The sequence below is a fragment of the Cervus elaphus genome, chromosome 2, assembly GCF_910594005.1.
Source record: "Cervus elaphus chromosome 2, mCerEla1.1, whole genome shotgun sequence".
Classification (NCBI taxonomy): Eukaryota; Metazoa; Chordata; class Mammalia; order Artiodactyla; family Cervidae; genus Cervus; species Cervus elaphus.
The window spans coordinates 12,243,062-12,263,258 of NC_057816.1; the positions used below are offsets into that span (position 1 = coordinate 12,243,062).

The 20,197-nt window shown below is 43.2% G+C and overlaps 1 protein-coding gene across 1 annotated transcript; it reads left to right on the plus strand.

The window, feature by feature from the left end:
• The first annotated feature begins 5,191 nt into the window (after nucleotides 1-5,191).
• On the plus strand, nucleotides 5,192-13,897 carry LOC122674336 (pregnancy-associated glycoprotein 1-like). The gene is made up of 9 exons (XM_043872575.1): nucleotides 5,192-5,244; nucleotides 6,312-6,462; nucleotides 7,440-7,557; nucleotides 7,657-7,775; nucleotides 8,970-9,163; nucleotides 10,087-10,203; nucleotides 11,739-11,868; nucleotides 11,958-12,056; nucleotides 13,748-13,897. Exons 1-9 carry the CDS (start codon nucleotides 5,192-5,194, stop codon nucleotides 13,895-13,897), a joined length of 1,131 nt encoding a protein of 376 aa, XP_043728510.1.
• The last annotated feature ends 6,300 nt before the right edge of the window (nucleotides 13,898-20,197 follow it).

The following is a 20,197-nucleotide window of genomic DNA, read 5'->3' on the forward strand; positions in this document are numbered from 1 at the left end:
TTCTCAAGTACACACGGAACCCTCTCCAGAATAGGTCACATCCTGGGCCATAAAACTAGCCTTGGTAAATTCAAAAATATTGAAATCATTCCAGTCATCATTTCTTACCACAATGCAGTAAGATGAGACCTCAATTACAGGAAAAAAAAAAAAAAAAAACTATTAAAAATTCCAACATATGGAGGTCAAGTAACACACTTCTGAATAACCAACAAATCATAGAAGAAATAAAAAAAAAATCAAAATATGCATAGAAATGAATGAAAATGAAAACACAACAACCCAAAACCTATGGGACACTGTAAAAGCAATGCTAATGAGAAGGTTTAGAGCAATACAAGCTTAGCTCAAGAAACAAGAAAAAAGTCAAATAAATAACCTAACTCTACACCTAAAGCACCTAGAGAAGGAAGAAATGAAGAACGCCAGGGTTAGGAGAAGGAAAAAAATCTTAAAAATTAGGGCAGAAATAAATGCAATAGAAACAAAAGAAACTATAGCAAAAATCAACAAAGCTAAAAGCTGGTTTTTTGAAAAGGTAAATAAAATGGACAAACTGTTATCCAGACTCAACAAGAAACAATGGGAAAATAACCAAATCAACAAAATTAGAAATGAAAATGGAGAGATCACAGCAGACAACACTGAAATACAAAGGATCATAAGAGACTACTACCGGCAGCTATATGCCAACAAAATGAACAACTTGGAAGAAATGGACATATTCTTAGAAAAGTATAACTTTCCAAAACGGAACCAGGAAGAAATAGAAGATCTTAACAGACCCATCACAAGCACCGAAATCAAAACTGTAATCATAAATCTTCCAGGAAACAAAAGCCCAGAACCAGATAGCTTCACAGCTGAAATCTACCAAAAATTTAAAGAAGACCTAACACCTATCTTACTCAAAATCTTCCAGAAAATTTCAGAAGAAGACAAACTTCCAAACTCATTTTTGAGGCCACCATCACCCTAATACCAAAACCAGACAAAGATGCCACACACAGAAAAGAAAACTACAGGCCAATATCAATGATGAGCTTAGATGCAAAAATCCTTAACAAAATTCTAGCAAACAGAATCCAACAACATATTAAAAAGATCATACATCATGACCAAGTGGGCTTTATCCCAGAAATGCAAGGATTCTTTAATATCCACAAATCAATCAATGTAATACACCACATTAACAAACTGAAAGGTAAAAACAATGTGATTATCTCAATAGATGCAGAAAAAGCCTTTGACAAAATTCAACATCCATTTATGATAAAATCTCTCCAGATAGGAGGAATAGAAGGAACATACTTCAACATAATAAAAGCGATATTTGAAAAACCAAGAGCAAACATTATCCTCAATGGTGAAAATTTGAAAGCATTTCCCCTAAAGTCGGGGAGAAGACAAGGTTGCCCACTCTCACCACTACTATTCAACATAGTCTGGAAGTGTTGGCCACAGCAATCAGAGCAGAAAAAGAAATGGAAGGAATCCCGATAGGAAAAGAAGAAATAAAACTCTCACTGTTTGCAGGCGACATGATCCTCTACATAGAAAACCCTAAAGATTCTACCAGAAAATTAGAGCTAATCAATGAATATAGTAAAGTTGCAGGATATAAAATTAACACAGAGAAATCCCTTGCATTCCTATACACTAAGAATGAGAAGACAGAAAGAGAAACAAGGAAACAACCCCATTCACCATTGGAAGAAAACGAATAAAATACTTAGGAGTATATCTACCTAAAGAAGCAAAAGACTTATACATAGAACTATAAAACACTGGTGAAAGAAATCAAAGAGGACACAAACACATGGAGAAATATACCGTGTTCATGGATTGGAAGAATCAAGATTGTGAAAATGACTATACTACCCAAAGCAATCTATAGATTCAATAGAATGCCTATGAAGTTACCAAAGGTATTCTTCACAGAACTAGAACAAATAATTTCACAATTTGTATGGAAATACAAACAACCTCAAATAGGCAAAGCAATCTGAAAGAAGAATGGAAATGAAGGAATCAACATGCCTGACTTCACGCTCTACTACAAAGCCACAGTCATCAAGACAGTATGGTACTGGCACAAAGACAGAAATATAGATCAATGGAACAAAATAGAAAGCCCAGAGATAAATCCACACACCTATGGACACCTTATCTTCGACAAAGGAGGCAAGGATATACAATGGAAAAAAGACAACCTCTTTAACAAGTGGTGCTGGGAAAACTGGTCAGCCACTTTTAAAAGAATGAAACTAGAACACTTTCTAACACCATACACAAAAATAAACCCAACATGGATTAAAGATCTAAATGTAAGACCAGAAACTATAAAACTCCTATAGGAGAACATAGGCAAAACACTCTCTGACATAAATCACAGCAGGATCCTCTATGACCCACCTCCCAGAATATTGGAAATAAAAGCAAATATAAAAAAAATGGGAGCTAATGAAACTTAAATGCTTCTGCACAACAAAGGAAACTATACGCAAGGTGAAAAGACAGCCTTCAAAATGGGAGAAAATAATAGAAATCAAAGCAACAGACAAAGGATTAATCTCAAAAATATGCAAGCAACTCCTGTAGTTCAATTCCAGAAAAATAAATGACCCAATCAAAAAATGGGTCAAAGAACTAAACAGACATTTCTCCAAAGAAGACATACAGATGGCTAACAAACACATGAAAAGATGCTCAACATCACTCATTATCAGAGAAAGGCAAATCAAAACCTCAATGAGGTACCATTACACACCAGTCAGGATGGCTGCTATCCAAAAGTCTACAAGCGATAAATGCTGGAGAGGGTGTGGAGAAGAGGGAACCCTCCTACACTGTTGGTGAGAATGCAAACTAGTACAGCCACTATGGAGAAAAGTGTGGAGCTTCCTTAAAAACTGGAAATAGAACTGCCCATAATAGAACTGCCAGCAATCCCAGTCCTGGGCATACACACCGAGGAAACCAGATCTGAAAGAGACACGTGCACACCAATGTTCATCGCAGCACTATTGATAAGTGCCAGGGCATGGAAGCAACCTAGATGCCCATCAGCAGACGAACGGATAAGGAAGCTATGGTACATATACACTATGGAATATTACTCAGCCAATTAAAAGAATTCATTTGAATCAGTCTAATGAGATGGATGAAACTGGAGCCCATTATACAGAGAGAAGTAAGCCAGAAAGATATACACCAATACAGTATACTAGCACATGTATATGGAATTTAAAAAGATGGTAACAATAACCCTGTATGCAAAACAGAAATAGAGACACAGATGTATAGAACAGAATTTTGGACTCTGTGGGAGAAGGCGAGGGTGGAATGTTCTTAGAGAATATCATTGAAATAAGTATACTATCAAGGTTGAAACAGATCACCAGCCCAGGTTGGATGCATGAGACAAGTGCTCAGGGCTGGTGCCCTGGGGAGACCCAAAGAGATGGGATGGAGAGGGAGGTGGGAGGGAGGATCAGTATGGGGTCACATGTAAATCCATGGCTAATTCCTGTCAATGTATGGCAAAAACCACTACAATCTTGCAAAGTAATTAGCCTCCAACTAATAAAAATAAATGGAAAAAAAAAGTCTTCTCCAAGGCCATATAGTTCAAAGGGCATATATGTGTGTCATTTGTCAGTGATGTTGTATTCCCCCTGTTGGGATTTAACCACCAAAACTGAATTTAAACAATATGCAAAAATGAGAATTAAGACACAGTGCCCCACCTACATACAGCTGGCAGCAGGAGAGGCTCCTGTTGTATTCAAGGGACAGGCCTGGATAGATCTCATGCTGAATAGGCCCTGGGAGTCCTGGATGAGTCATTAAACACCACTGTCTGTACTTTGGCTGCCATGGGTGTTTGGTCTTCTTTGATTGGGAAGACATTTCAAAATTACTTTTCTGTGTGTTTGCTTTGGCAGACAAAATTTTTCATGGCATAGACCCTATGGGGAAATTATATCAGAAATATATCCATTTATCTTCAGCAGTTAAATTTGTTGGTTTGCATGTCCCCAATGATACTTTATAAATAGAAAGGAAACAAACATGTTCAGTATGCATTCAGTCTCTTTTTCAATCAACCAACTTGAATTATATTCCTCTCTGTCCACACTGCAATCCCGTCTAGGCCAGAAATAAAAACCTGCAGAGACTGAAGGCTGATTCCACCACTTTGTTGTGGAGATTTTGTTCCTACTGTTTTATCAGGAAAAAAAAAATTAGTTGCTAACACTAAAATCAGTAGATTGTACATAAATATCCAAAGTTCTTATTCTGTTGAAAACATGGCCGACTGGCCTGCTTTCCAGCATGGTTGAAGTGGAGGAAAGGCTGCTCCCAGGGATCAGGGTCCAGCATGACCCTACTAATCCTACTATCATTTCTCTTGCCTCCTGGGGCCATGAGTTTGTGAGAACTAGACTGCTGGCTCTCTTAAGATAAAGACTACCTTTGTCTTGATCAACTTTGACTTTGAAGCCTGTAACCCAGAACCCAGCACACAGTTCTTCCTTGTATGTTTGTTGGATGATATAAAATATCTTGTGGATGAATATGACATTTTTTTCCAATACCAAAACCCATGCAATGGAAGTACTGCTCTGCCCTAAATCTTTGATGCAGACGGGCATCAAAGGTACCCTGATCCCTGCCATTAGACCCACTACCTAAGGCCAGTTGTATGTCCCTGGGCTGTCCCTGAAGTCTTCACTTTGCCATCTGAAAACTTATCCTCCTAGCAATCTCCTCTCCAATGAAGACAGCAATGCATATCTCATGAAGTGGCTAGGAAGATGACATGAAACCATGAATGTTGAGTATGGCCCCTAGTTACCATTTGCTTGATGTTCTTAGCAGATTTTTCTCCAAGTAGGCATGGTTATTGTCTCCTTAGATGTCCATGCAGATCAGTTAGATTTTCCAGCCAAGCTTCAAGTAAGTGATTACAGTTCAATTGTCTGTATTCTGAGAAGCTTCAAAGTCCATTTGCCAAGGACACTGATGAGGTAAAGATTTTATCAAAAGCTTTGTATTTTTATCAGATCTATTAGTGGCGTAAAGGGGAAAATAGGGTAGGTCAGAGCATATATAACTAGGAGCTCCCGGTCACCACTACATGCTAAGAACCCGAACTTCCCTGAGTACTTGGAGCCAGGAAAGAAGCATGAAGTGGCTTGTGCTCCTCGGGCTGGTGGCCTTCTCAGAGTGCATAGTCAAGTAAGTATTGGGACTGTAAGCTGCATAATCTTCCTTTCTCAGTTTTTTTCTTTTCACCTGATTATTCTTCCACCCATCAGGTTTAGATGGGAATGAATATTTCCCTGACAGTCTTGAAATTCAGCCCTTACGTATTGATAAGTACCTTGCTTTAGGAAGTGTGGATCCCAAGGGTCTTGGTGGAGATTTGCATGGTTGCACAACTCTTCAGGTCAAGTCATGACCTACTGAAAGTGCAACTCCTTACAACTGTTCAGTGCACAGTCTATGCAGATGTCTTGTAGAATAGCAGTTTTCTACATTTTATTCAACATGTCCTCTTTGTTCCCTGTCTACTTCAGTGTGTATATGTCTATGTCTGCATCTCTGTATCACTATCATTGACCTCTCCTTCTCTTTGGAAGTCTCTGTGAGTGTATTTCTCTCTGTGTTGTTTTCCTTTACTTTTTCATTTGACTCATCCTTCCTTCTTGACCCTCTGAATTTCCCTAACTTGTTCCCTATCTCCTGGATTCTTCTTTCAACTCCCTCTTCTCTTTCAACTTGGAGAAAGATACACGTTTTGATATACAGATTTATATCTGACAAGCAGTGTGACCACAGCCAACTCAGTAACCTCTTGTATTTCAAACTGCTCCCTTGTAAAAGAGCATGAGTCCCCCTTCTACCTCCTTCCTTGAGGTTCTATGAGAAGGATAGAGTGGGATGGCAACAGCAATGCTAATGGCTGTCATTGTTGAGACTTCCTGTTTATCAGGTACCTTATATCCATCACTTCACTTATCCCAAAGGTATTCTATTTGGAGTGTTTGTATTGCTACATTCCACCATTTTACTGAGGGGGAGACTGAGACACCAGATGGTCATATGGCTTATCCCAGCTTGCAGAACAGAACCTGTAATCAAACCTATGTCTTTGCCTTGGTATATGCATAAAATTCTGATAATAATGTGCCTCATAAAAATGATTAGAAAATACACAGGGCCATTACAATGACAGTTTTACCTTAACACTGACAGCTAATTTTAGCTTCGACTTTGTTTTCTTTGTCAAATGCTCGGTAAAGAATACCTCTAACGAGAGTGAAGCTGATGAGTAAAACCCGCAGTGAGAAAAACATGCTGAACAATTTCCTGAAGGAACATGCTTACAGACTGTACCAGACTTCTTCTCCTGGCTCAAATATAACTACTCACCTCCTGAGAAATATCAAGGATGTGAGTATTTTGGGAGGATGGTGCTCCACAGCGCCTCCTCGTGCTCTAGACTAGCATCAGGGCTCATCTGGAGGTCCCAGGTGGGATGTTGGGGTTGGGGTTCCTGCAGAAGGCAGAAACACTGGAACACAGGGACCCCACCCAGAGGAGAACACACTCTCATCCTCAACTGTTGATCTTTGTGACTGGGCATGGCAAGTACCAGGTGGCAGGTAAAGATCCATTTCTGTGTCAAAGATGTGTCATTAGTTTGAGGGAGTTTGTTCCTTCTGAAATAAATGAGTCAGTAAGTTACAGATGAAGAGGGAACTGTCACTGATCAAATGGTAGAACCAATGGCAAAACATTTGTGAATCCCCAAGAAGAGGAATTCAGGTTCCACAGAAGCAAGAACCACAGCCCTAAAAAGTTACTGAACCCGTATTCCGTGTAAGGCATAAGTATCTAACACTGTGGTTTCTGTTTTTACATTAGAGAAAGTGCTTATTTTGTCTTCAAGAATGCTCAACCGGCCTGAAAGATAGGTGTATTAGTAAATAGATATCAAATGAAAGGGTCACCTCTGTGAGGTTGATTGAATGTGGTCTGAGTTTAGAGGGAGTGGCTGAGGTTGATCAAGAAGGACGTCCTGGAGAAGGGGGTGCTAAGGCTTGGTTTGAAGAGACTACAGAGCTTCTCAAATGAAGGCACCAGGACTTCCCTGGATGTCCAGTGGTCCTGGAGGTCCAGAGGTTATGCCTCTGTGCTTCCAATGTAGGAGGTAACACTTCAAAGCCTGGTCATAGGGTCAATATCCTGCATACCATGCAGCACAGGAAAAATATATCAAATGCAGGCACCTCTGTGACCAAAGTCAGTGAGCTGCATGGTGGTTAGAAAGTGATCTCAAGAGATATGTGACATCCAGAGGGAGGCATGTGTGTGGGAATAGAGGGTAGCCAGTTCTGCACTAACCTACTCAATGCTTTTCCCGCTAGATATTCTACCTGGGTAATATCACCATTGGAACACCCCCTCAGGAATTCCAGGTTGCCTTTGACACAGGCTCATCTGACTTGTGGGTGCCCTCCGTCCTTTGCTCCAGCCAATTCTGTTGTGAGTACAGACACTCTGAACCTGGACCATCTTTCCATTGCCCTGCCACCCTATTTTGGACCCTTAGCACCTGATGACACTTATCTCTTGTGTCTGCAGCTTCACACGTTTTGTTCAGACATCGTGAGTCTTCCACCTTCCAGCCTACCGATACGGGTTTCAGAATCAAATACACTGCTGGGAATATGAAGGGAGTTGTTGTTCATGACACCGTTCGGGTAAGAGTGTAACAAAAGCTGAGTCAGGACTGGCAATGAAGTGACCACTGCTTGCAAAACAGATGCAGGACCTTCTGGCAGGACACTTCCTAACCTAACTCCCATAGATAATGGCCATCTTAGCCACGGGATCCTGTCCCTGGGGAGGCAGTGCCCGTGATGACACAGGAGCACACAGATTAGCTAACCGAGAGTGGCTTGAGATGGGGACTTGCAGCTTCTCTGCCCATGAGCAGTTCAAGTTCATTTTGCTGGGAGTGAGAAGAGGGGAAAGAAGCACCCACTTCTATATTCGCAGACTGTTCCAGGCACTTTCAGGTGATAACTGTTTTAGTCCTGCAACAACCCACACAGCAGTTACTCTGTTTAACTCATGAAACGTATGAGGAAACTGAGGTGCAGACAGCAAGGGCCTTGCTGAGGACACACATGCGGTAAACAGTGGAGCTCAACTGGCTTTTCAGGACTGAAGTTGCTGTGGGGTGTTTGGGGACAAGATAAAAGTGATCTGGGGACCCTCAGGGCAGTCAAAGGCTTCAGGTACCCAGACTGGGAAACTGGAGGCCTGAGAAGTTAGGGGGCTGATAAATGAGTTCTCACTCGAGGGGGCCTTTGAAAGTCCAACAAAACTTATGGCCTGACTCCCCCAAAGTACTTGAGTAATTCCCCCCCTCTCTTTCTCGCTCATTCACACTCACACAAAGACACACATATCCCCAAAAGTCAATCCCCAGGCAGGAATTTCATAGATCCCTGCAAGCAAGATTGTGTTTTCAGCTTCTGTCTTCCTGGACAGATGCAGAATCCACAGTACCTTACAGAGAATGCAGTCCATTCCTGTCACTAGGTCAAAGTGATGCCAAAGTGAAGGCTACCTTTCTCTCGGTGCATTTTGTCCACAAGGCGGCACCGATGGGTTCTGGTCTGACTCTTGGTTGCCCTACCTGTACAGAAGCCACGAGGCCAATTTGACTCACTCAGGTGGTGTTTTTCAGAGGGGCAGATGTTTTAAAATTCACAGCCTCTCACAAATGGAACCCAAATTCCCCTCCCAGTTTGGTCTAACTGACTGAGGTCCAACGAACACACAGGCAAGCCTCATTTCTTCTCTAAGGATATAATGGCAAAGCACCCCAGCTCAGTCCTAGCCCCACTTCATGTATCTGTAAGTGGGATCACTCTTCTCTCCCACAGATTGGGGACCTCGTAAGTACTGACCAGCCATTTATTCTAAGCGTGAACAATTCCGGGTTTGAGGGAATGCCTTTTGATGGTGTCTTGGGCTTGAACTACCCCAACTTATCTCTCACTGGATGCATCCCCATCTTTGACAACCTGAAGAATCAAGGTGCCATTTCTGAGCCTGTTTTTGCCTTCTACCTGAGCAAGTAAGTCTGAGATGGACAATCCATTTTTCCAAATTTGCTATAATTTGCTTTCAGTTGTAGGAAATTTATAGAACACTTAATAAGTATCTTGAGAGCTAATATAATCCCAGATAACTATGGCCCCAGGGCCCTACCTGGCTTCACCACTGGCTTTTATAAATAATGTTTTATTGGAACATAACCCTGCTCTTGGGCTCAAAATCAGTAACTTGATCTAGGGGGATGAGTGAGGAGGATGATTAATGGAAGGCAACAGGAATCAAGTTGGAAGGAAAGACATTAGGATTTGCTTATGAATTTGGTAAGGAAGGAGAAGGATGGTGGGTTATCTTTCCTTCTTCATTAGCATTTCAAAGCGAGCCCAGGGCCAACTACCCAATTTGCAAGGGCCAGTGAAAAATGAAAGTTTGGGACACAAAACAAAAGTGTGGGACCCCTTGTTCATGAAATATTAGGCATTTCAACACAGGGAGAACAGAGGTGGGGTCCCTTCTGAGTGTGGGGCCCTTTGGACATTAGAGGTCACAGGCCAGTGGAGCCAACTCTGAGTGACCTGATCCCACACCCTTAGCACTTGCAGGCCTTGATTTTCCTGAAAAATGACAAAGTGGACAAGGGGAAAGCCAAAATGCTTCAGCACCCTGTCCTCTGAGGGTGTCTGAGCACTCATGTCACAGGAGGTTCCGGGCATCTTCAGAAGATATAGTGGGTGGAGCCCATCCAGGTGACTCAGCTTCTAGCCTCCTATGTGCCACTCATTAGCCAGTAACTGACCTCAGTCTAGTTCTCAATCTCTCCTAGACTCAATTTCTGCATCTGTCGATGAGGACCTTTTTAGGGCCTTGAGGGCAGACAAGCACAGCTCTCAGACAGTGCTGTTGTTATCATCCTCCAAGGATCCCCCCACTGTCTTCTCTCTACAGAGGCAAGCCGGAGGGCAGTGTGGTGATGTTTGGTGGGGTGGATAAATCCTACTACCAGGGAGCACTCAACTGGGTACCATTGATCCAAGCGGATGACTGGCATATACACATGGACTGGTAAGCCTCTCCTTCTGATGGTCAGCCCAAGGGAGTCTCCCCAGTACTGTACATGGACACAGGCAGACACACACAAATGCATTCTCAGACAAATAGTCACAGAGATATATACACCACCCACAACGACACAGACAGACACACAGACACATGGAAAAAACAAGCAGACACGTATAAACATACACAGAGACACATGTAAACATGCATAGCTAGTCAGAGACACAGAAGCACACACACAGCCACATACAAACACATATAAAAACAAACACACAATCACATAGGTACACAAACAGCCCATGGATTCATAATCCCCAGGCCTCCTGACCAGGGCTCAGTACAGGGTCCTCACAGGGTCCAGAGAGGTCTGTGCAGCTGGGAAACCGCTGCACCCGCTGACCTGTGAGGCGGGGAGCACGGTCAGAGGACTCTGCAGTGTGGTGAACAGGATCAGGGAGGATTTCCCTAGCCTGGCCAGCGTTATAAGATGACCAACTGTGCAGGGCCGCCTGGGTCCAAGCAAGTTCTCAGTACAGATAAGTCTCAGTTTAGAAACAGGGAAAGTCTTCAGAAAATGGGGAAAACTGGTCTCCTTATGGAGAAGCTACCCAGCAGTGGAGAGAGGTTGGCTGCAGTCTTAAGACGTGAAAGCAACTAATAAAAAAGACACCCCACATCCCTGAGCACAGAGTGGGGCAGGGGTTATAACTGAGAGAATCATGAAGGTGGGATCCAGGAGTGACCTGAGGACAAGAGGCAATAACTGATAGGGTTCTGTGTGATACCCTCAGACAAAAGGTGATCTGTCCTTTGGAGTTTCTGTGGGCTAGTCATGTATTTCCTGGCCAGGGTCTCAGGGTCTGAGCTGATTGTAGGAGCAGTGCTGGGAGACACCCTCTCCCAGAGGAGCCCCTCTCTCCCTCCACTATGAGAATCTGCTGCCCCTGTGAATCTCATCTTCACTCTGTGTTCGACCCATTTATTTGTTCCCCAGAGGATACAGCTCTCTGGATGTTTCTTATTATTTTCACAGTTTTCATTCACTCATTGAACAGACACACATTGGGCATCCACTGTGTGCCGGCACTTTAGAGAGGCAATGAGAATAAAACTAGCCCTCACATCTAAGTAGGCAGATGCACAGAAATGACACCCACACTTAGTTACTTGTGACTTTGGTATGTGCTAGACGTGAGGAAGGGTCTACAGATAGTGACCAAGAGACGAGACTGATAAACACCGACAGAAAGTCTTCCTCGAAAACAGTACAATTAAGCTGAAATCTGGAAGATGAGAAGAACTTTGCTAGTCAAAGGGCAGGGGACTCTTCTAGGAAGGAAAAGCAGCTTGTGTCAAGCTACAAAACATCCTGGTGTATTCAAGAACTGGATTCAAGGATGTCAAGGGAGGTGAAGTGTCGAGAGCAGATGAAGAGAGTCAGGGCAAGAGACAAAGGGCTGTTTAGGAGACAGTCAGGAATGGGGCAGCTCTGGGGAGACTCAGAGTGACCTTGATGCCCACTTTGTTCCACTGTCTCTCAGCATCTCCATTAACAGCCAGGTTATTGCTTGTAATAACGGCTGTGAGGCCTTTGTGGACACCGGGACGACACTGATCCTTGGCCCAGGAAGACTGGTCGATAACATCCTGAGGCTCTTCGGCGCCACCGAGGTGAATGGTCATGCCCCAGTGTCACTCCCAGTCTCCACACACATCAAGGATCTCCAGGGCCAAACTCTCTCTCTCTCTCTCTCTAACAGCACTACGTTTCATGTTCTGTGGTCAATACCCTGCCCTCTATTGACTTCACCATCAACGGCATCAACTACCCACTGCCAGCTCAAGCCTACACCATGAAGGTGAGGGGGCAATACTGAGGGTTGGTTCTCAAACTGGAGCTTGCAGGAACCAACGGGCTGCTGCTTGGAGGAGGGCGCCCTCTGCAGGCCATGTCACACCATTGCAGATGCTCTGAGCCTTGTGGCTGGGCCAGTGCCTCCCACAGAACCAACTACCTGACAGTAAAGGGCTGTCTGGGACACTGATCATCCTGAAATAAATGTGGAGACGCCACACCATGCTGGCATGGTGGGAGTCACAAGGCGAGGGGAACACTGAGGCCCTCAGTCCTCAGAGAGCTTCATTTCAGTCTGAACACTTAGGTGCATGAACATGAAAGTCAGTGCTAGCAGTCCCTGAAATAGGCCATATTACAAGGAGAATGGCTGGGGACAATCCCAGTGTGATGTCCCATCATAAATTAACAGTCTCCCTTCCCTTCTCAAAGTTTTCCTGCTTTGGATGATGAATTACATGGTCACCCTAGATCTCGGCTGCTTCTTCCCCTTGCTCTGGCCAGGTGTCCCCTTTGTGATTTGGGGTACCCGACCCTTACTCGGGTTAGGGATGTTGGATACAAAGGTGAATAAGGGTGCACAGCAACTGCTCACCCTGGCACAGGGCGGATGCTTCATGTCAGCCCCCTGTGGGAGTTCAGAGCAGGCTGATGGGCTCAAAGAAGGCTTTCAGGAACAGAGGGAATTTCAGGAATTCTAAAACCACAAACTCATGGAGCCATATGGAGGGTTGCTTGGTTCTAGGCAACACTGCACTGGACTCCATGCAAATGGCATCCCAAGGTGCTCTGCACTGGGGCACTGGGGACTTACTAGGGGTGATGAGGGCTACAGACTGACTGGTGGTAATGGGGAACCAAAGTACCCAACCAAGCCTGAGGTGGCCAACTGGGGTGAGTGTGGGCTGAAGGAGGCTTCCCAGTGTTCCTGAGTTAAGTCTTCAAGAACGTGTTGTGGGCACTGCTATATTTAAGATGGGTAACCAACAATGAGTTACTTTGTAACAAAGGGAAATCCGCTCAGTTATATGACAGCCTGGATTGGAGGGGTATCTTTGGGACCAGGATACATAGCTACATACAATTGAGTCCATTTAGTGTCCACCTGAAACTCAGAATATTGTTAATCAGCTATACTCCAATAAAAAATAGGTTTTTAATACAGTTTGGACTGTGGGGATGCCAGAGGAGGACCTGCACTCTTGGTAGAGAAAACAAGGAGCAGGAGTCAGAAGGAAAGAAACAGGGAGTGAGGAGAACAATGAACACTCTTGTTCTTTTCTAAAAATTGTACTGAAGTGTGGCTGATCTTCAGTGTCACCTTAAGTTCTGCTGCACAGCAATGTGACTCAGTTATACACATAAAAAATATATATTCTTTTTCTTATTCTCTTTCATGTGGTTTATCACTGGATATTGAATGTAGTTCCTTACTCTCTACAGTAGGACTTTGTTGTTTATCATTCCACTATTTCCCCAACTCCCAGTCCTCCACTTACCACACCCTTCCTCATGGCAGCCGCATGTACAGGCCCTTTTTGGTTTTGGATGAACTCACACATCCCTGCTGCTCATAAAACCACTTGATACTTACCAAAAGAGGGAAATAAAACCAAGAACGGTGCTGGGTCTGGATATTTCTGGGAGTCGCACGTAAGGGCTCAGGCTGACTGATGTGTGTCTCTGACTCCCCAGGATTCTAGCGGCGACTGCTATATTGGCTTTAGAGAGAACCAAGTGAATACATCTACAGAGACCTGGATCCTGGGTGACGTCTTCCTAAGGCAGTATTTCTCGGTCTTTGATCGAGGAAATGACAGGATTGGCCTGGCACAGGCAGTGTAACGCTTGGAGTGATTCAGGAATCAGTAAGGCCACTCCTAACACACACTCACTCCCACTTAGGGCACTCCTGCCCAGGATGCTGATGAACTGTATTTGGTGGTCTGCACACCCTATTCTCAATAAAGAATAAAGGGTTTCACTCATAAAGGTGCTGAAACAAATGGGTGCCTCTGTTTGTGTCTGGGAGTGAAAGTTCTAGAACCTAGCCTGAATCAAAATTGAGAAGAGCCCAACTCCAAATGGCTTCAAGGAAAAGGGAGACTCACTGAAATGATTCTGGGAATCCAGGACACAAGAATCAGAGCAAATACAAAGATCTCAGTGACTGGACCCAAGAAATCAGAAGTCATCAGTTCTCTCTTTCTCACCCTCGCTCTTTCCCTTTGCTCTTCTTTGGGGGTCTGAGCCTAACAACTTTCTTCTTAAGGCTTCTACACCTAGTGAGGGAGTCCAAGATACCTGCCCTAGGGATTTATATCTGCAAGGCATCACCTAGTAAGGAAAGAAGCTCAGAGCTATCAGAGTTCAATGGTGTTTTCTGAATGACCCACCTCAGATCACCTGTACAGCCCCAGATCAGCCATCCTGGCAGGGCCATGCGGTCCTACAACTGGCTTTACATGGTCATTGGCCCTGACCCAGAAGCACACATGATTGTCAGTTTCTTCCAGAACTACATGCCTGAAGCTGGGGATACGCAGCCCCAAGTATAGAAACTGGGGGATGGTCAAGGCCATGGAAGAGTTCCTGATGACCCACCAACTCCACCATCTCCTCATTCAGAGGAATTCTAAGGGCTAATGAAATAGACTCTTTTTGTCCCATCTCAGATGTTCCTATCACTGGGCTTCTCCTCCCGGGGAGTCTGGGTGAGGTAGTTCATGCAGAGCTGGTTCCGTCTTGTTCCCACACCCCAGTCACCAGCTGTCTGCCACATATGCCTGCTCTGTCTTTTCCAGTCCTACTCGGTAAGTGATGGCTCCAGTGGATCCCTGAGCCATCCCCATCCTCCAGGGACCAGAGGCCAGGCCCCTTCCTTGGCCTCCAATGCTGCTGGGGAGAATGCAACACATGTATTGGGGGACCCAGGGTACATAGAGCCTTCAGCCTTTCTGAGCTTCCTCCAAGGGTGGAGCTACAAACTCTTTGCTTGGAGCTGCCACAGTTAGGCAATTTTGCAGGGGAAGCATCCATTATTTCCACCTGGAGGCCCTCATTAGTTGCCTCAGCTGAGACTGCAGGGGTCAGAGGTTGATTTCCTTTCAGATTGACTGGTTTGATATCCTTGTTGTATAAGGGAGTCTCAAGAATCTTTCGAAGCACCACAGTTCAAAAGCTCAGTTTTTTTTTTTTTTTTTTTTTTTTTGCCTTTCACGCTTTCTTATGGTCCAGATAGCACATCTACACATGATTACTGGAAAAATCATACTTTTGACAATACAGACCTCTGTAGAACAGTGACACTCTGCTTTTTAATATAACGTCCAATTTTTTCATAGCCTGTCTTCATTCCAAGGGGCAAGTGTGTTTCAATTATGTGGTTGCAGTCAAGGTCCATAGTGATTTTGGGGCCAAAGAAAATATTCTGCCACTGTTTCCACTTTTCCCTCATCTATATGCCTTGAAGTGGTGGGATTGGATGCCATGAATGTTGAGTATGTTTTTGTGAATAGTTTTTGAATGTTGAGTTTTAAGCCAATTTTTGAATCTCCTCTCCTCATCAAGAGGCTCTTTAGTTCTTTGCTTTCTGCCATTTTGGAGGTGTCATCTTCATATATGTGGATGTTGATACTTCTCCCAGCAATCTTGATTCCAGCTTGGGATTTATGTAGCCCAGCATATTGAATGATGTATCTTACATAGAAGTTAAATAACAGGAGTGACAATGTACTCCTTGTCATGTTCCTTTCCCAATCTTAAATATTTCAGTGTTCCGTGTCTGATTCTAACTGCCACTTTTTGACCTACATGCAGAATTTTCAGGAGACAGGTAAGGTGATACTCCCATTTCCTTAAGAATTTTCCACAGTTTGTTGTGGTCCACAAAATGAAAAGCTTTAGCACGTCAGCGAAGCAGAGAGAAATGTTTTTCTGGGATGCCCTTGCTTTCTCTATGATCCAATGGATGTTGGCAATTTGATCTCTGGTTCTTCAAACCAGTTTGTGCATTTGGAAGTTCTCAGTTCATGTACTGTTGACGTTTAGCTTGAAGAATTTTGAGAGTTACCTTGCTAGCAAGTGAGATGAGCACAATTGCATGATATTCTTTGAAATTGTCTTTCTTTTGGATTGGTTGAAAACTGACCTTTTCCTGCAGTATGGCCGCTGCTGAGTTTTCGAAATTGCTGACATATTGAATGCAGCAGTTTTTTTTTTTTTTTTTTATTAGTTGGAGGCTAATTACTTCACAACAGTTCAGTGGGTTTTGTCATACATTGATATGAATCAGCCATAGATTTACACGTATTCCCCATCCCGATCTCCCCTCCCACCTCCCTCTCCACCCGATTCCTCTGGGTCTTCCCAGTGCACCAGGCCCGAGCACTTGTCTCATGCATCCCACCTGGGCTGGTGATCTGTTTCACCATAGATAGTATACATGCTGTTCTTTTGAAATATCCCACCCTCACATTCTCCCACAGAGTTCAAAAGTCTGTTCTGTATTTCTGTGTCTCTTTTTCTGTTTTGCGTATAGGGTTATCCTTACCATCTTTCTAAATTCCATATATATGTGTTAGTATGCTGTAATGTTCTTTATCTTTCTGGCTTACTTCACTCTGTATAATGGGCTCCAGTTTCATCCATCTCATTAGGACTGGTTCAAATGAATTCTTTTTAACGGCTGAGTAATATTCCATGGTGTATATGTACCACAGCTTCCTTATCCATTCATCTGCTGATGGGCATCTAGGTTGCTTCCATGTCCTGGCTATTATAAACAGTGTGAATGCAGCAGTTTTATAGCCTCATTCCTTAGGATGTTTAAAAGAGCTCAGCTGGAATTCCATCACCTCCACTAGCTTTGTTTGTAGTGATGCTTCCTAAGGCCCACTTGATGTCATACCCCAGTATATCTGGCTTTACAAGAGTGACACAAGCATCATCCCTATCCCTAATTTATGACCATTTATGTACAGTTCATCTCAGCATTCTTGCCACCTCCTCTTAATCTCATTTGCTTCTGGTAGGTCTTTGACTTTGCCATCCTTTATTGTGCCCATGTTTCCATGAAGTGTTCCTCTGGTAGCTCCAATTTTCCTGAAGAGTCCTATACTCTTTATAATTCTATTATTTTCCTCTAATTCTTGCACTGTTCATTTACGAACACTTTCTTATCTCTCTTTGCTTTTCTCTGGAGGTCTGAATTCCATTGGCTGTATCTTTCCCTTTCTCCTTTGCCTTTCACTTCTCTTATTTTCTCAGCTGTTTTTAAGACCTTCTCAGGCAACCACTTTTCCTTCTCATATTTGCTTTTCTTGGGGATGGTTTTGGTGACCACCTCCCATACAATGTTACAAACTTCCATCCATAGTTCTGCAGGCTACCGGACCTAATCCCTTGAATCTATTTTTCATCTCCACTATATAATCATAAGGGATTTGATTCAGGTCATAGCTGAATGTTCTAGAGGTTTTTTCTTATTTTCTTCAATTTAAGCCTGAATATTGCTTGCTTCTGCGTATGCATTGGTGCCAGATCACCACCCACCACTCCCAGTGGGTGTGGAGCAAAAACACACAAATTGAGGACTGTTGCCCTGGGCTTTTGCTTGGCGATTCACGTGTATAGGTGTGTGAACTTGATCAAGTCCCTTAACCTCAGTTGTCTCATCTAGAAAATGGGCACCATGATGATAATTGCACCTTCTAGATTGCATGTGTGCCTGCTAAGTACAAGTGGCACTGAGAGGGCTTTCTGGGTTCCTGAGTCTGGAACAAATATGAATTATCCTCCCACCCGGGGAGAAGGGAATCTACTGCTTAGAGGTTATGGCTGCCATCCCCAAGGCTAAATATTGATTTAAGCCAAAGGACCTCTATTTCTGAACCATGACACAGAACTCTGAGTTGATGCTTCTGTTTTCTGGGCTCCAACAAGAGCTAATGACTACTGGCTCAGATTACTCCCTTCCCAGCCTTACCTGTCAGCCTTTCCTTGCCAATGACTTCTAGCCTGAAATTGCAGTGCACAGAGAGCTGTAAGGCTTTTGGTCTCTTGTCAGTTTCCCACATCTCCAGCATAGCAACAAGTAGCTCTTATGGCTACCTGTCATAGTAAAAACTATGGCATGCTGTACAGTCCCATCTCAGCCTGTTAAATGAAACTGTCCCCATTTGGCCCCTCATGTTTGAAATTACCTACAGTTGCCATAGAAACCTTCCTATGCTTTCTGTTTAATGATGAAATATGTGTGGACCTCATCTAGTATTTTTTCCCAAGCATGATTCCAACCATGCAGTGAAGTAACCAGACATTGGGTCATCTAACTATCCACAGGAACTGACAAAAGCAAACCACCCATTGTGCATTTCTCGCTTGCCCCAAAACACCACTGAAGTAATCTGCTGCAACAAAAGGATACGTTGGCATGTACACTCCAGAAGGGACACTTTTTCTGGATTCGTTTTCCACCTAGTGCAGAATGTTTATCACATGCCTCGCCCTCCAGCAGCTGGTCACCTGGTTTTTGCAGACTCAGCCCACTCTAGTTTCCTTCCACATCCCTCAGTAAAATCTAGAGCACAAACTCAGTCAAACCTCTCACTCCTGCAGAAAATAGTTTTTTTTTATTTTTTTTCTTTTTAGAAAGCAATGTTTGGTAACACAGTCAATATCTTGTGCTCCTTTCCTTGGATTCAAGGAAATGCACCAGAGAATGGGAAGCCTAGCCTTCCACCAAAATATTTCTCCACTCCCACCAGGGCCAGAGGCTTCACTGGATCTTCTGTTCTTATTGGTATTATTCAGTTGCATAGTCATGTCTGACTCTTTGTTATTACATGTATGGCAACAGAAGAGACTTCCCTGTCTTTCACTATTTTTTGTAGTTTCCTCAAACATTGTTTTCATTGTTTCTCCATATATGTGCCATGAAGTAATGGAACTGGATGCAATTATCCTTGTTTTTTCGACTCTATGTATCACATCAAAGCCATCCCCAAGAAAATGAAATGCAAAAAACAAAATGGTTGTCTGAGGATACCTTACAAATAACTTAAGAAAGAAGAGAAGCAAAAGTCAAAAGAGAAAAAAAGACATACCCTGTGAATGTAGAGTTCCAAAGAATAGCAGGAAGAGTTTCAAAAAAGCCTTCCTAAGTGACCAGTGCAAAGAAATAGAGGAAAACAATAGAATGTGAAAGATCAAAGATCTGCTCAAGAAAATTAGAGGTAGGGAGGGAACATTTCAAGCAAGATGGGCACAATTAAAGCCAGAAATGTAATGGATCTAGCAGAAGCAGTCTATATTAAGAAGATGTTGAAAGAATATGTAGAACCATACAAAAAACATATTAATAACCCAGATAACCACGATGGTGTGATCACTCACTTAGGGCTAGACATCCTGAAATGTGAAGCAAGGGGGCCTTCAGAAGCATAACTATGAGCAAAGCTAGTGGAGGTGATGAAATTGCAGTTGAGCTATTTGAAATCCTAAGAGATGATGCTGTGAACGTGCTGCACTCAGTATGCCAGCAAATTTGCAAAACTCAGCAGTGGCCACAGGACTGGAAAGGTCCTCTTGATTGTAATCCCAAAGAAAGGCGATTTCAAAGAATGTTCAACTACCACACAGTTGCACTCATCTCACATGCTACCAAAGTAATTTCTTCAAGCAAGTCTTCAACAGTACATGATCTGTGAAATTCTATATGTTCCAGCTGGATTTAGAAAAGGCAGAGGAACCAGGGATCAAATTGCCAACATCCACTGGATCATAAAAAAAGCAAGATAATTCCAGAAATACACCTACATCTACTTTATTGGCCATGCAAAAGCCTTTGACTGTGGATCACAACAAACTGTGGAAAACTTGCAGAGATTGGAATACCAGACCATCTTACCTTCCTTCTGAGAAATCTGAATACAGATCAAGAAGCAACAGATAGAACTGAACATGGAACAACTGGCTGGATCCAAATCGAGAAAGGAGTATGTAAATGATGTATATTGTTGAGAGAGTTAATTTCTAGGCAGATTGAAAAGAAGTTCAGGGGTCTCCAAGGAGAGAGGGGTCTGGAATTCTCAAGGAGGAAGAAAGGACATTTTTTTGTCCCTCTACATTACTTAGGATTATATA